The sequence below is a fragment of the Gavia stellata genome, chromosome 11, assembly GCF_030936135.1.
Source record: "Gavia stellata isolate bGavSte3 chromosome 11, bGavSte3.hap2, whole genome shotgun sequence".
In the NCBI taxonomy this organism is placed as follows: domain Eukaryota; kingdom Metazoa; phylum Chordata; class Aves; order Gaviiformes; family Gaviidae; genus Gavia; species Gavia stellata.
In genome coordinates this window covers 14,827,677-14,841,827 of record NC_082604.1, presented here as the reverse complement: position 1 = coordinate 14,841,827, position 14,151 = coordinate 14,827,677, and the positions used below count along the sequence as shown (strand labels likewise).

Here is a 14,151-nt window from a genome sequence, read left to right as displayed (position 1 = left end):
GCCCTGGTAACCTTGTCTTCTTATGCACTCTACTAACCCCTTCGCCTACCAAGCCTTGGAACAGAGCAGAGCAGAACAGTCAAAAAAAAAAAAAAAAAAGGGAAGAAAAAGAAAAAAAAAGGAAAGAAAAAAAAGGGAAAAAAGAGAAAGAAAAGAGAAAAAAGAAAGGAAGAAAAAAACAATTTTAAAAAATGAAGTCTTCATTTTACTCAGTCCTGGGTCTACTGGCAGCATTTTATTTTTGTTTGCTCATTTAAATTCTGATTTCAAAGTGTTCATTATTTTTGGAGTCTTTAAATAGGGTATTTGTTTGCTCGCTTGGGGCTTTTTTTGTGTTTCGTTTTGTGTTGTTTTGTTGTGTTGTTTTAGCGTTTTAGACGTACCATTCGTTAAAATTTGATGTAAGCGTGCTGTGGCTGGACGTGTGGTGGACTGCGGAGGAGGAAGGGGATAAGGAGCTGGCGGTCTGGTTTTCTGTGGATGGAGACACGATGGTTGGAGGGGTGGAGGACTCGTAGCCTGAGCTGGCGGCGGGAGAAGGCTGGGACCCCTGCGAGGATGATTCATGGACCTGCAAGAGAAAACCCGGGCAGAAATAGGGAGCGGCGGAGGACGGAGGCCCTGGCGGCGGTCGCCTTCGGCGGGGGATGCGCCAGCCAAGGGGACCCGGCCCCGAGCCCCGGGCTCGGGCATCCCCGCGGGGCGCCCCGCCGGCCCCAGCCCCGGGGCCGCCCCCCCGGCCCCGGCCCCGGCCCCGGCCCCGGCCCGGCGGGGAAGGCCGGGCAGCGCCCACCGGCTGCCTCCTCGCACGGCCCCCCCTCCCCTCCCCGGACAAAACGCACCGACAAAAGGCCCTGCCCGAGGGGCCGGGGCTGAGCGCGGCCGGGCGGGGGGCGGCGCGGCCCGGCGGGCCCGGGGCGGACTCTGGGGCCGGGGCCGGGGCCGGGCCGCAGCAGCGCGGAGCCCCGCAGCCGGCCGGCCCCGGGCCGCGCTCCGCGCTCCGCCCGCAGGCACCGCCGCGCCGCCGCCCCTCGGCCCGGGCGCTCCGGCCCGCCGTCCCCGCAGCCCTTTCCCCCGGCCAGGCCCGAGGCGGCGTCCGAGCCCCGCACATCAGGCGCCCTCCATTTACCTTCATGTGCTTTCTGAGGGAGCTGGGGTGCGTGTAGGACTTGTCACACATTTTGCAGAGATAGGGCTTGTCGGAAGTGTGCACATGCATGTGCTTTTTGCGGTCGCTGCTGTTTGCAAAGCGCCTGTCACAGCCCTCGAATTCACACTTAAATGGTTTTTCACCTATTGCAGAGGGAAGGGGGGGGAAACGGATCTGATTAAGCAGGGCCGGCTGGATTGCTCATTGTCCCCATCGCACCGCCGGACGGAAGCCCAGGGCTCCATTTCAAACACTCGCAACTTTCTAACTTCGACGAGGCTCAAATCCCAAAACCTTGCTTCTCTTCTCTGTCCTTTCCGCGCCTCCGACCCCTGCTCAGCGCCCATTTCGGAGGGAGGGGGGAGCTACATAACTTTCTTTTTTTTTTTTTTTTTTTTTTTTTCCTTTGGAGGGGCGAGTTTCCTCTGCAGCCCCAGCCCTGGGCACCTCTCCCTCCTCGCAGCGCTCCAAGCGAGAGAGCAGGCGTGGTGGTATTTACACACGATCCTCAGTGTCTAGTTTCCGTTTTTAAAGCTCGTTCTCGTGATATTTTACGCTCCCACCCACCCCAGCCCCCTCCCCCGTATTTTCTTGCAATATTGAAAATTATCCGGCCGGGGAACACAATGCGAGGGCAGCCCCACAAACCCTCTGCAAAAGCGCTCGGGAAAGCGGCGCTGGCTTTCGGCGCTCGGGGGTGGGAGCGGGGGGAGAGAGCTCGCCCAGCCAGGGGCTCCTGCATTTCCACCTCCCGCGATGGGGAAAAGTTCTCAGGGATCCCGGCGCCTGCCCTCCGCACAACAATAACACACTAACGCGCCGGGCTCGGTTTATTTAAAATCGCTCCTCAGAATTAAATATTTACCAAGCCCTGAATTGCAGAGGGGAGACGGATGAGCTGCCTGCAACATCTAGCACAATTTCTCATCGTGCCACAGTCAAAACTGCCGAACAACAATTAATTAAAACCTATAAATTTAAACAGGACAGGTTGCTGCGACCCCCACACCCCCCCACACACCCCCCGCCCTAACAGCCCCAGCAGCAGACCCTGCCTTGCTCCCCCTCTGCCTCGGCAGGGATAATTTTCTTTTTGTTGCTGCCGCTGGCGTGGCTGTGACCGAGCTCGTTTTGCCGCGGAGCTCCGAGCCTGCCTCTCCGGCAAAATCAGTGGCCCTGGCTCGTACCTACCCCCTCCCGCCTGCAGCCCGACCCTCAGCCAAGCAGCGCCCCGGCCCCCCCGGCCCCCCCGGCCCGGCCCCGCGCCCCGCTCCGGCCCCGGCGCTCGGCGCTTCCACTCGCAGAGAGAAAAGCTACAGAGAAGGTTACCGTACCTGTATGAGTTCTTTTGTGTATTTTGAGATTCTCTGATCTGGCAAACACTTTGCCACAGCCTGGGAAGGGGCAGGGGAAAGGCTTTTCACCTGTGTGGACTCTGATGTGATTTACAAGTTTGTATTTGGCCTTGAAAGGTTTCCCTTCTCTCGGACACTCTTCCCAGAAACATATGTGATTGGACTGCTCGGGTCCTCCAACGTGCTCCACCGTGACATGAGTCACCAGCTCGTGCATCGTGCTGAAAGTTTTGTTGCAGGACTTTTTGGGGTTTGACAATTGCTCGGGCTCAATCCACTTACAGATGAGTTCCTGTTTGATGGGCTGCCGCATGTAGCGGAAGAAGGCCCCTGCCCCGTGGTGGGCTGCCATGTTCATGTTCATGTGGCCGTAGCCGTGCAGCTGGGTCGAGGCGTAGTGCTCGGAGCGGGGGCTGGTGACCTGGCCGTACTGGTCGGGTCTGCCGTACATGTCTCCGGAGAAGCCCAGGCGCATCTGCCCGTTCACCACGTTAGGCGAGGCGTGGCTGGTGGCTTGTTCGTGCAGCCCCGGGAAAAGTATATGTCCCGCGGCATCGGTGTGTCCGTGGGGTCCGGCGAAGCTGCCGGCGGCGGAGGCGAAGAGGCTGTGCTGGGCGCTGGCGGCCGCCGCCTCCCCGAAGCCGCGGTTGCGGAACAGAAAGTCCCGGGTGGAGTTGAAGGCGGCGCTGGAGTAGGAGCTGACATGGGTCGGGTGGTGGTGGTGCCCCAGGGCCGCCGCCGCGTAGCCGGGCGCCTGCGAGGTGAAGGCGGTCTGGCCGGCCGAGGCCAGCTCGTGGGTGCTGGGGTTGATTTTGAAGGCGCCCATGCCGTCGGCGAAGGGGTTGATCCCCAGCCCCACTTCTCTGTCCGTGACATCGGCCGTGGAGTGGTGGCGGGAGGATCCGAAGGTAGTGACTCCTATGGCGGGATACTGCGGTCCAGCATCCAGAAGCATCTTCCCAGCGTCGATGCAGCAACCAAAAAAAAAGCACGCGCGCACACACACAACGCGGAGAGAAGCAGCAGCAGCGGCAGCAGCAGCGGCAGCAGCAGCAGCAGCGGCGAAAACACCCTCTTTGGAAAGTCAGCGACGATCACCACCAAAGCAACCACATCAAAAACACCCCCTTCGGCATCAGCGCAGGGGGAAGGAAAAAAAAAAAGGGGGAAGAAGAGGGGAAAAAAAAAAAAAAAAAAAGAGGCTGGTGCGGAAGGGGGGAAGAGATCTTCGCAGTTGCAAATAATAATAATAAAAATGTGCCCCAAAAATATTCACTGTCTCTCTGCTTTGACTTTTCAGGGAGGTTTAAGTGGGGAGGGGGGGGGTTGGGTGGGCTCAAAAATAAACTGGCTGCAAATAACAATAACGGAGAGAGATCAACACGGGCAGCAAAAAAACAAAACAAAAAAGAAACTTCCTTCAGTGATTTTTTTGGCTATAGGAATGTTGCAAAGTGGCCGAGAGCTTGTTTCTCTCTCCTCTTCGAGCCTCCCCACACTCTCCCCGATTTTTTTTTTTGGGGGGCCTTTTTTTTTTTTTTTCGCTTTGCAAAAAAAGGCGCAAATCATGCACAATATTGTCTTTTGCGGTTTATCTTCCTGGGGAGAAACTTTCACCTCCTCAGCCGGGCGGTGAACGCGAGACTGATAGCGGCAATCATTCCTGCAGATAAATGAATTGAAAAGACGACACCGTCCCCCCCCTTGATGAATGGGAGCCGGGGGCGGAGCGACGTGCGGGCTGACGTGGGCGCCCATTGGTCGGCGGCGGCTCCCCCTTCCCCGCGTAACTCCCCCCGGCCCCGCCAACGAGGGGCGCGCACGGCCGCCTCCCGCCGCTGATTGGCCCCTCCGCCTCATCAATCGCAGGTATTGTGAGCGCCCTGACATCCCTTCTGACAAACAGGGCTGCAGGAGTAGCAACTTTTTTTTTTTAATATATAAAGCCTTTTTTTTTTTTTTTTTGCACGAAAATATTTCCAGCGCATCTTTTTGTGTGTACGTGTGCTAAGGAAAAAAAAAATCTTTTATTATTATTAGGGTTCTTTTCTCCCCCGCTCTCCCTCTCTCTGTCCCTCTCTCCCCAGCACTCTGATAATGATGGTAATGATGATTTCTTGGTGATCCAGAATTTTTAAGATCACTGAGCAACTTTTTAGGCTTTGAAAAGAGAAGCCCTGTAGGCACTCGCTTCTTTTGAAGTTGTTGTTTTCCGCTTGTTTAGACCGAAGCTCTCCGAGAGTAGGTGCTGGGTGCATTTGATTTTATTTTTAAACACCAGGCGTGATTTCTCTGGGTAGCTGACTCTATCCCTCCATCAGGTTTCTGAAATAAATCTTGTTTTCTGCACCCATCAAAACGCAGGTGGGTGAGAACTCTTAACTTTCTACTTTTGTTGTTGTTGTCTCGCCTCTTTTTTGTTATTTTCTTTCTTCTTTCTCTCTCGCTCTCCTTTTCTCTCGCTCTCTCTTTTTACGGGGTCTCTTTCATTCAGGTAAAACTGTAAATTTCCCAAACCTACATTGTTTCTCCTCCTACTGCATGAAACTCCCCGATACTTCTTCTCTTTTTCTTTTTTTTTTTTTTTTTTTGGGGGGGGGCAAAAATTTATTTAAAATCCTCGATAGGAGCAATGTAAATTTTCTGACATTCAAACCTTTTCTAGTTCACAAATCAGTCACCCTTGTCACAGTTATTGAAATTCCTCAACTTGCCACACCAGGACGGTGGAAAAAGCAGGCGGTGTCTTTGTTGCTGACCAGGCTTTTGATCGCCAGAGAAAATTTACTTACCTTCAGATGAGTGAGCAGAAAAAGAAATAACACTCCCTTTGATTTAGTTAGAAAAATGCAGACATTTGGATTCAGTGCAAACATACAACACTTGGTTGTTTTCTAGATGCAACCCTCGATTAACCTGTCTTTCCCCAGCTCAAAGTCTATTGAAAAACTGCGGATAGTTCTTTTTTGTTCTCGCTACAAAGAGCCATTGACTATATATTAAAATGATTGTTGAAAGGTATAAGTACGGTATTTAAAAGCAGAAAACCTTTGTGGCTTAATCAATTAAGCTAAGCAACATTTGTACAATATTTTAAACGACGCTCCGGCACTGAAAAAAAAAAAGATCTCGTGAAACTTTAAAATATAGACGTCTTTGTGTGCGTACGCATATATACACTTACGTATGCGCCCATGTGTGTGTGCACGTACATAAACCCGGCAAATTATTTATTTACTCAGTCGCCTGCATATTCATTAGCTCTAATTATTTTCGAGTAACGAAAACACCAAAAGCTCGCTAAGAGTCGGACTCCTTCCATTCCGCCTTTGTTCAGCCCTTCACTTGCCTCCTTCGCAGCTCAATCCGAGCCCCTCCAATTCCTAGTGCCAAACAAAGAAACTTTAAACTCATCCCCTGTAATTAAAGGCGCTGGGAAGCAATCCGCCGCGCAGGTACTGGGGAATCGGAGCAGCAGCGCTGCTGCGCGAACCCCTCTCGGGTGAGAACTGCCTCATTTCGAGAGGTGTAAAAATGGCCATTGCGCCTAGAAAACAAACAAACAACAAGAAATAAACTTGGATACGCCTGGGAGGAATGTTTCGCTGCAGTTTATCTGCAGATGCAGTTTGCCTGTGCCGGGTGCACGGAGATCGCTTTCAAAGCAGATGTATTATGTAATTTCCTTGGATCTTGGGAGGCTTTACAGTTTTTCCAGAATAATGCTGGGCTGAATCTACACGTTTGCATTTATTCTGCCAAACCCATTCGACGGAATTGCGATAGCTTATAGCAACAGGTATACCCGCTCTAGGAGCGCGCCTGTCTGTGGACGTGGTCTATAGGCGGGTGTTACATTACTCTCTGAATTTGGTGCTAAAATTAAGCAAAGGACAAAGTTGTCAGCCTCATTGTGAAGTCTTCAGGGCGATGGCATTAGGAGATCCAGAAAGTTAGGTAGTCCGGTGCTAGCCTGCCTGCCAGTGCAGGGGGAACCCAGTGATCATTCCAGGTCGGTGCAAAATATACGAGAAGGCAGACGAGAGGGTATTTTTAGGAAGCGTATCTAAATATACAGTGTAAGAGTGAATGTAAAAAAAAAAAAAAAAATGTTGTGGGTTGTAGAAGTTATCAAGTGGGATTTGCGGCGCGCTCTCTGCAGGAAACGAAAGCTGCTCCAGTTCAAAGCCACATGCACCAACGTGACATATAAGCCATTAAAATATCATCCTGACGGCTCATTTCTGCTTCATCATACATTCCCTAACTGCTTCCAGAAAGCAAGAAAAGAAGAAATGAAGGATGACCGCCTCGATGGAAGCGCCAAAGAGGTGGTGGGTTCTTGGGGGGGGGGGGGTGTCATTGTTTTCTTCTTTCATTCTTTCTTTCTTTTCCCTTTCCCCCCACCCCCACTTCTATTTTTGCCAGTTCAGAAATGAGGGAAAACCTTCAACAGGTCGCAGGGGTAAGTGCCTGGGAGCAGGGGGTGCCCGGGCAGCTCGGGCAGCTGGCTAGCCCCCGCCGCCTGCCCCCAGGGCTGGACGAGGGCTCCCTGCCCTCGGGGGGCCCCGGCGGGAGGAGGCTTGGCCACCCCGGGGGAGAGGGGCTGGAGCCCCGCGGTGAGGGGGGGCCGTGCCTCGGCTGCCCCGCGCCCACGTGGGGCCGGCCCCCGGCGGCATCTCGGCGGGCGGGGGCGGGCGGAGGGAGAAGCGCCCGGGCGCCGTCGAGGGGGGCTCCGGCACCCTCCGCCGGACGCCGGGCCCGCCCCCCCGAGCCCGAGGAGGGGCCCGAGCCCGCCGGACGCGCAACGCGGGGCGGCGGGGGTCCGCGGAGCGGGGCGGAGGCGCTCCCAACCCCGACAGCGACCGGGCTCGACGGGGACGGGCAGGCGGCGGGTCCGGCCGGGTCCTGCGGCCGCCGAGGCGGAGCCGGGGGCCCGGGGCGGCGGGCAGAGAGCGAGGAGCGCTGACAATGGCGAGCCCCGTGGGGAGGCGTCCCGGGGGATGCGCTCCCCGCCCAGCGCCTCGCCCACCGCCGCGCCCGGTGCCAAGGGGGAGCGCCGGGGGAGCCGGCGCTCCGGCACCGCACGCCCGTCTTTATAGGCGGGTGCAGGAGGGACGGAGCCCGGGAGGCCGGCCGACCCCCTCCGCCCCCCCCCCACCCCCCCGTGGGCAGGGCCGGGGGAGCTGCCAAAGGAGCTGGGTGCCGCCGCCAACTTCGCGAAGAGCCCGCGGAGGGGCTGAGACCCTGGTCGCGGCCCCGAGGGGACGCTCCGCGCCCGGCGCCGGCTGGGGAAGGGGAGATGCTCCCAAATCCCTGCCGAGGGTGATGCCCTCAGGGGTGACCTCTGACCCGAGCCCGGCTCCATGTGCCAGTCCCGAGCACCGGCACAGCGCCGGGCTGGAGGGGGACCGGCGTGGGCTCCTCGCCGAGCCCCCCCGCTGCTCCTTTGTCACGCACGGTCCCCCAGCCCCAGGGAGCCCGCCCGGGCGGGGAGCCCCTTTGCTGGGCTGGGCTCGGGGCTCCCTCCACCCGCAGCTGAGGAACTTTATTTCCTCACCGATACCTTCCCGGCGAGGGCTCCCTTCACCCTGCGCGGCCGCGGAAAGCACAGGTTGCGCGACAAGCCGGCGGCGGCGAGGTACACGCCGTCCCCGCCGCCGCACGCTCACCCGGCTCACGCATCCCGGGGCAACGCCGCCAAACCCGCCCGGGGCCGCCGGGCTCCCGCGGGGGCGGCGGCTGCTCCCAGCCCCGCTCCGCGGCGCACCTTTGCCCGGGTGCAGCAGTGAGCGTTTGGGGAAGGGGGGCCGGGTCCCTCCTGCGCGGGCTGCAGCCCCTCGCACCCCCAGCCCCAGCGTGGGACCCGGGGGGCGGACTGGGACCCCGCACCGGAGCTCCGGGGCTCGGCCCGGCCGAGATCCGACCGGCTCGGGCGATGGGGCGTCCTCACCCCCCTGCTCCGCCAGTGGCACTGGGTAGAGCAGAAAGGCGTGCGAGGTCGAGCCAGAGCTTTAGCCAATATTTACTCTGAAATCCACAACTGTTTTGCCTTCGTTTTTTGTCATCTGGTAACCATTTGAAATATTAAATGCAGCGATTTTTTTTTTTTTTTTGTCCAGTTTCAACAAGTTTTGGAGAACGGTCGGGAACCGAGCTCTCCTCCAGCCTCCCATCCTAACCGCTAAAGCACAACTCCTGCAAAACTCTCGCTAGCGGGGCAGGGTTTGCCGCTCTCACTTGATAAAAGTATGAGGGCGAATGGGGGTTGACTAGAAAATATAATTCCTAAGGGGTTCCTCTACTTCTTTTTATTTCGGCAGTAATTTTCATCACAGCGGTGAAAATATTGAGGGCATCAAATTATTTGTGATAGAGTATGACTGTGATACGCTGATGAAGTTTCGTAATTAATATCATCAATTATTTGTGTTAGTATAGTTTTTTTATTTACCAGCCCTGGAGTCCCTATAATAATAGTAGTGAGAGCAATAACAATAATCATCGCCCCTGAAGTAACTGATTCCAGATTCCAGTGTGCTTTTCTGTGTGTGTGGGGGGAACCCAAAACCAAAAAACAAATCACCCAAACCCCCGAGAATTTCAAAGATATCTGCAAAAACTGAGACTTGCACACTGCATCAAACCCCAGATCTGCTCTCAGGGCTATTGCTGCCGCTCAAAGAAAGCTGTGCAAAGTTCTGCCTGCAGTAGTGGCAGTGCTCTGCCTTGCAGAGTGCAAAGAGCAAGCTGAAAATTATAGGCAGGGAGAAGTGCCAGGGTGGTACTATACTAATCCTTGCTGAGACAACAACTTGCGTTGGAGGCTCGCAGAGAGTCCGAAATTTAATTTCGGGAGGGAAGGATCTGTAAACAATATAGTCGAGTTGGTAAAAACCTGCCTTACAATAGCCTGCCAGAAGGTGAATGTCAGATCAAAGGCGAACTGAAAAGATGTCCTTTCATATTTTTTTTCCCCCTAAATCAGCCATGGAAACTTCATGACTCCATAAAACATGTGCTGCTTTGCTGGGGAGACAGCCTCCAGTTTCCCCTCGGAGAAAGCTTCTTCCCCCCCCCCCCCCCGCTGCTTAACTCTTGTGGTTTGTTTTGTTTTTTCTTTTCTTTTTGAATCCATGATGCCTGAGTCGTATAGCGCCTTACTCATTTCGTATCACACACAAATGGGTTTGCTCTTAACTTTCCACCTCTCTCCCCAAACAGGAGCAAAGTCAGGAAATGAGGCACAAGACTCCCCTTGTAATGAGGAAAAGAAAACGACTTTACAGAAACATCCTGGAAAAGTCAAGTAAGTTAAAATACGTCTTTTTTTCAGTTCAAAGGAGACAATATTTTTTCCAGCTTAGTGTTTAACGTACTTGCATAAACACAAATCAGCGACACAACTCCCCACCAGCAGCTGCCTAATCCCGCTCAATGCCTATTCATTTGGAGGTTCTAGAATTAATATTTGACGACTCTCTCATTGAAACAACAACCCCTGACCCCATGTGATTGCACTGTCACATTACTCTATGACATATTCATCTTGAATTCATTTACGGACGATTTGATTGGAATGAGGTTTGACATGTATTGGATCCTATTAAAGAAGAAGACTTTGATCTTGTTGATGGGGTTTACATGATATGTATCATCTTTACCAGGGATACCAGGCTTCCACAATGTGGTGTCTAAGTAGCTAGTGACTGACAGCTTATCTGACAGGAATACCTTAATCTTGAGGTACTGAATGAAATATTCTATTTAAAATAAGCATATGATTTGCTTGTCCTAGGGTAGCTCTAGGTCACAAAAAGTGAGAGGCAAACCTAGGCACAAGCCGTTGCTCGTCTGGTAGCTGGGCTCCCATTATCCGGGGACCCTGAAATAAAGACGTCCCCGTACGCGGGAATGGGGCGAGGAAGAGAAACAAAGGCAGAGTGTGCTCCCGAGCCACTCGGTACCCTCTCCCCTTCTCTCCGAGGAGATGCTGGGATTACTGAAAGGCTTTCTGGAACCACCTCTTCCGAAACAGCAGTGCCTTCTGCCGGGGCAGGTAGGGACTCGGGCTCGGGTCCTGCGCCTGCCCCCGTGTCACTCGCTGCCTCCCTCCTCCCTCCCTGCCCGAGGCGAGTTTGGGGGATCAGGAATCGCACAGGGTGACTTCTCGGTCCTCTGGTTCTATTCCTCGTTTTTTCCCCTGTCTCACAGTAAATATTAGGATTTTCAGATGAGACCGTTCCCCTCCTCTCGCCCGGGAGTTGAAGCCTAAAGGTGAGCCCTGGAACCTGCTGTCTGGAGACTTCAGGGCATCCCGTCCCGTCCGGTCCCAGCCCTCGGGCACCGGCTGGGAAGTTTCTAGCTGGCTCGTCGGGAAGGGAAGTTTCGCAGAAGCAGGAGTGGGAGAGCACGGGGGGTGGGTGAAGGTCAGATTTTGCTCTCCCCGGTGCTTCCCGGGGCAGGAGCTGTTCCTTGCGCTGAGCACGACTCTAAGGGTGAGCAAGATTTGGCCCCAAGTCAAAGAGCACAACACGAGCAGCCCCTGATTTTCTGGGGCTTTGCACCTCACCTTCAGAGCAAACCCTTCCTCCCTCCGGCAAAGGTCGAAGTACGGATAAGCGCCAAAACAAGGCGAAGGGTGGTGGATCTGTAAAGCCGTTCAGCAGCTGGGGCCGTCCCCATCCCCGGGGGTTACCGCAAAGGTGTGCGCCGCAGTTTCCGTCCCGCAGGCCCCGGCAGCCGCCCGGCGCGGGGCGGGGGTGCAGGCAGGGGCCGGAGGGTTGGGGCTGCCCGGCTCGGCCCCGCACTCCCGAGGCGTGGGCAGGCGGAGCTCTGGATCCCCCCGCACGGCGGGGCGGGAAGCAGGGAGGCAGCTCTGCCCCCCTCCCATGGCACAGCCCGACGTGCGGGGCTCCTGCCTCCTCCCGGCGCTGCCTCGGCCAACTCGCCTCTTCCCCGAGAGAGCCGGGTCGGGGGCTGGGTCGGATGGGGGGAGCGGGGAGGAAAAGTGCTTGTGTCTCGTCTTCACGACATGTCACCTCTGTAGAGCAGCCCTCCAGCACGGGCGGGCTTTGGGGCCTGGGGCTGCGGCCGAGGTCGCAGAAACACAGCAGCCACTCGAAAATTTGTACTGCCGATCAAGCTGCCCGTCTATTCGTGTTGATCTGGCACCCAAGAGAGCACCGTGGTCCCTCTAAACTTCACTTCCCTTAAGATAAGATCTATCCTATAGGTCTTATAAAAATATTGTCCTGTGGACCTGCCCTGACGCCTGAGTTTCAGCTTCAGCTCAGGATGTTTCTGTTCTGCTGCTTGAGCAATCTCGGTTTCTCCTTGGAAAGGCTCCGGTTCATCCAGCTCATGAGTCCCATAGTCTAGAAGGGGATGCCCCTACCGTAGCCAGGTGGGTTGGAAAGGAAATAATCGTAATTAAAAAAAACTGGCCCTGCGCAAGCTGATGTTGACACATTTGAGAGTTTGCCGAGAGCCCGGTTTATCTGGTCAGACACGGCTCAGGTCGCTGCCAAGGAGCAGGAGACCTCGGTGGCCCCTCGAGCGCAGCCGTGCGAGCTCGAGCTGCCAAAGGGCTGCTCAAACAGGCATTCAAGTTTTCAAAACATTCTGGGAGATGCGCGGAGCTCGGCCGGGTCTGGCCCCGCTCCCCTCCTCTTCCCCGTTTCTCCGCCTCCCCGCAGTCATGTGGCGGCCCCCGCCCGCCCCCCGCCCCGCTCCCCCCACGCACGCAACCGGGGCTCACACCAACTGCACCTAACAGTGAGGGACACCGAGGGCCAGGTTCTCCTGCACTGCCTGGGAAAGGGAGTGAGGGAGAGCCCTGAGTGAGGCGAGCTGAGAGCCATGAGTGTCTGAGGAGAAACCGTCACAATATTTTAAATGAGCTCAGGGCAAACCGGTTATGACATCTTTTTAATTGATAAACTGTTCCAGATGTTTTCTCCCTTGACTGAGAAGTGTCAGAATTGATGGATAACAAGTATGTAGAGGTGCAGTGTTTTAAGGAGGTATGAGGAAAGCAGCTTTATTTGGAATTCACACTCTCAGTACATTTGTAAGTAACAGATTCATACTTCCTAACGTTTGTCTCTTCTGTGCAATCCTATTGAGATGGTCATGAATAGGACTGTCAAATCCATTTCGTAGAGCAAGTAGACTTGAAAGTTGAGATATTGTGAGGATGGTGTGTGGTTTAAAATGCCTGCGTAAACATGTTATGTAAGGATGGAGAGCTAATTGCATCATTTGTCACTTTTCATCATCTCCACTCGGAAAGACGTACACAAGGATGTGTCTATAGCTAGCTACCTAAATACCAGCCTTGTGTTACAGGGGAAATATGGTGAAAGCCAAGCAGAGCCTAAATACGTAACTGCAGCCAGCCCAGAGTATGCGACGCTGTGACAAAATTGTCCCCTATGTGGTTATGTATGTCCTACACTTTAATTTTATGGTTTCCAATCATTGGCTGGTAGCTTCTGCTATGGGGGTAGCGGGGTTGACGTTGCCAAACAGTTCCTTGTTTTACTACTTAACATAAAACCTATCGATCGCCGATACCGTTAAATTTTTATGGAGATGCAAAATTCCACGCTGGGAGCTCTACCTGGCGTGCGTGCGGTGAAGTATCCACTGGCAAGTTAACAGCAAGTCAGTGTATTAAAATGCTGAGAGTTTGACACGAGGAGTGGAGAATTAATCGTTGCTTTATTTCGTAAGACTGCGCTTTTATTGGTGGAGGCATTTTCATGTCAGGGTCTGAGTTCTGTGGTAATAACGTGGGCAGATATTTACAGCTGTGTTTTTCTTCCCTGAAGCAGAAGCCCTGTTTCTTCCCTCTTGTCCCATGTTTCATTTACGTTTTTTGAGTTCACAGTCCCCTTCTTAAAAACTTAAGTAGATGCTTCCTTCTGTGCTGAAGCCCTAAGCTTTTCTAAACCTGTAAGGCCGCAGCGTATACAGCTGAAAGCCTAAACGACCCTGGCGAGGCACACCCCGCAGACCATGTTCTTTCCTTCAGGTGAGAAGCATCAGAACTGAGTCGATTGTGAATGTTTTGCCATGCTTTTCCTTCAAGCCAAGGACGGGGATTTTACGCGGAACTACCCTGTAAGCGTGCGTGAGCGAGATAGAGAGGGAGAGAGAGAGGGAGAGAGACTCCCTCTTCTGGGTTAAACACTCAGATTCAGCCTGAACACCACGATTTCTCACATTGCTCCGGCAGCCAATAGCCAGATAACTGCTAAAACTTGTCGAAGGAGGAGAAGGGGATGGGGACTCTTCCAGGAATCCTTTGTCGGCGCTCAGGCAACGGTGCAACAGCCCCAGCACCAGGCCAAACGCGTGCGTCGAGCAAGCGAGCTGGCGGTGCGGCTCCGGCTGCCGGTTTTGCCGGGGAAGGACCCGCTGCCCGCGCTGTCAACAAGTGTCAGGGCCCCGCAGGCCGGCCCGGGCCCGCTTCCGCGGGGGGCGCGGGGCCGCTGCTCCGGCCGGGCGGCGGCGACCGGCGGGGCTGCCGGGGCTCTGCCGGGGGGAACCCCGCGGGCTGCCCCCGGCCTCGGGGCAGGGCAGTGGGAACGGACAAAGGCCGGGGCGGGCGGCCGGGGCGCTCCCCCCCGGACTCCCCCC

General features: G+C 55.0%; 1 protein-coding gene across 1 annotated transcript; it reads right to left on the bottom strand.

Annotated features, from left to right (window-relative positions):
- Positions 1–373: 373 nt before the first annotated feature.
- On the bottom strand, positions 374–3,460 carry LOC132317701 (zinc finger protein ZIC 1). Its single transcript, XM_059822717.1, has 3 exons — positions 2,485–3,460; positions 1,130–1,293; positions 374–571 (listed from the first exon to the last, which is right to left on the bottom strand). The coding sequence occupies exons 1-3, from the start codon at positions 3,458–3,460 to the stop codon at positions 374–376; spliced, it is 1,338 nt and encodes a 445-aa protein (XP_059678700.1).
- Positions 3,461–14,151: the final 10,691 nt, after the last annotated feature.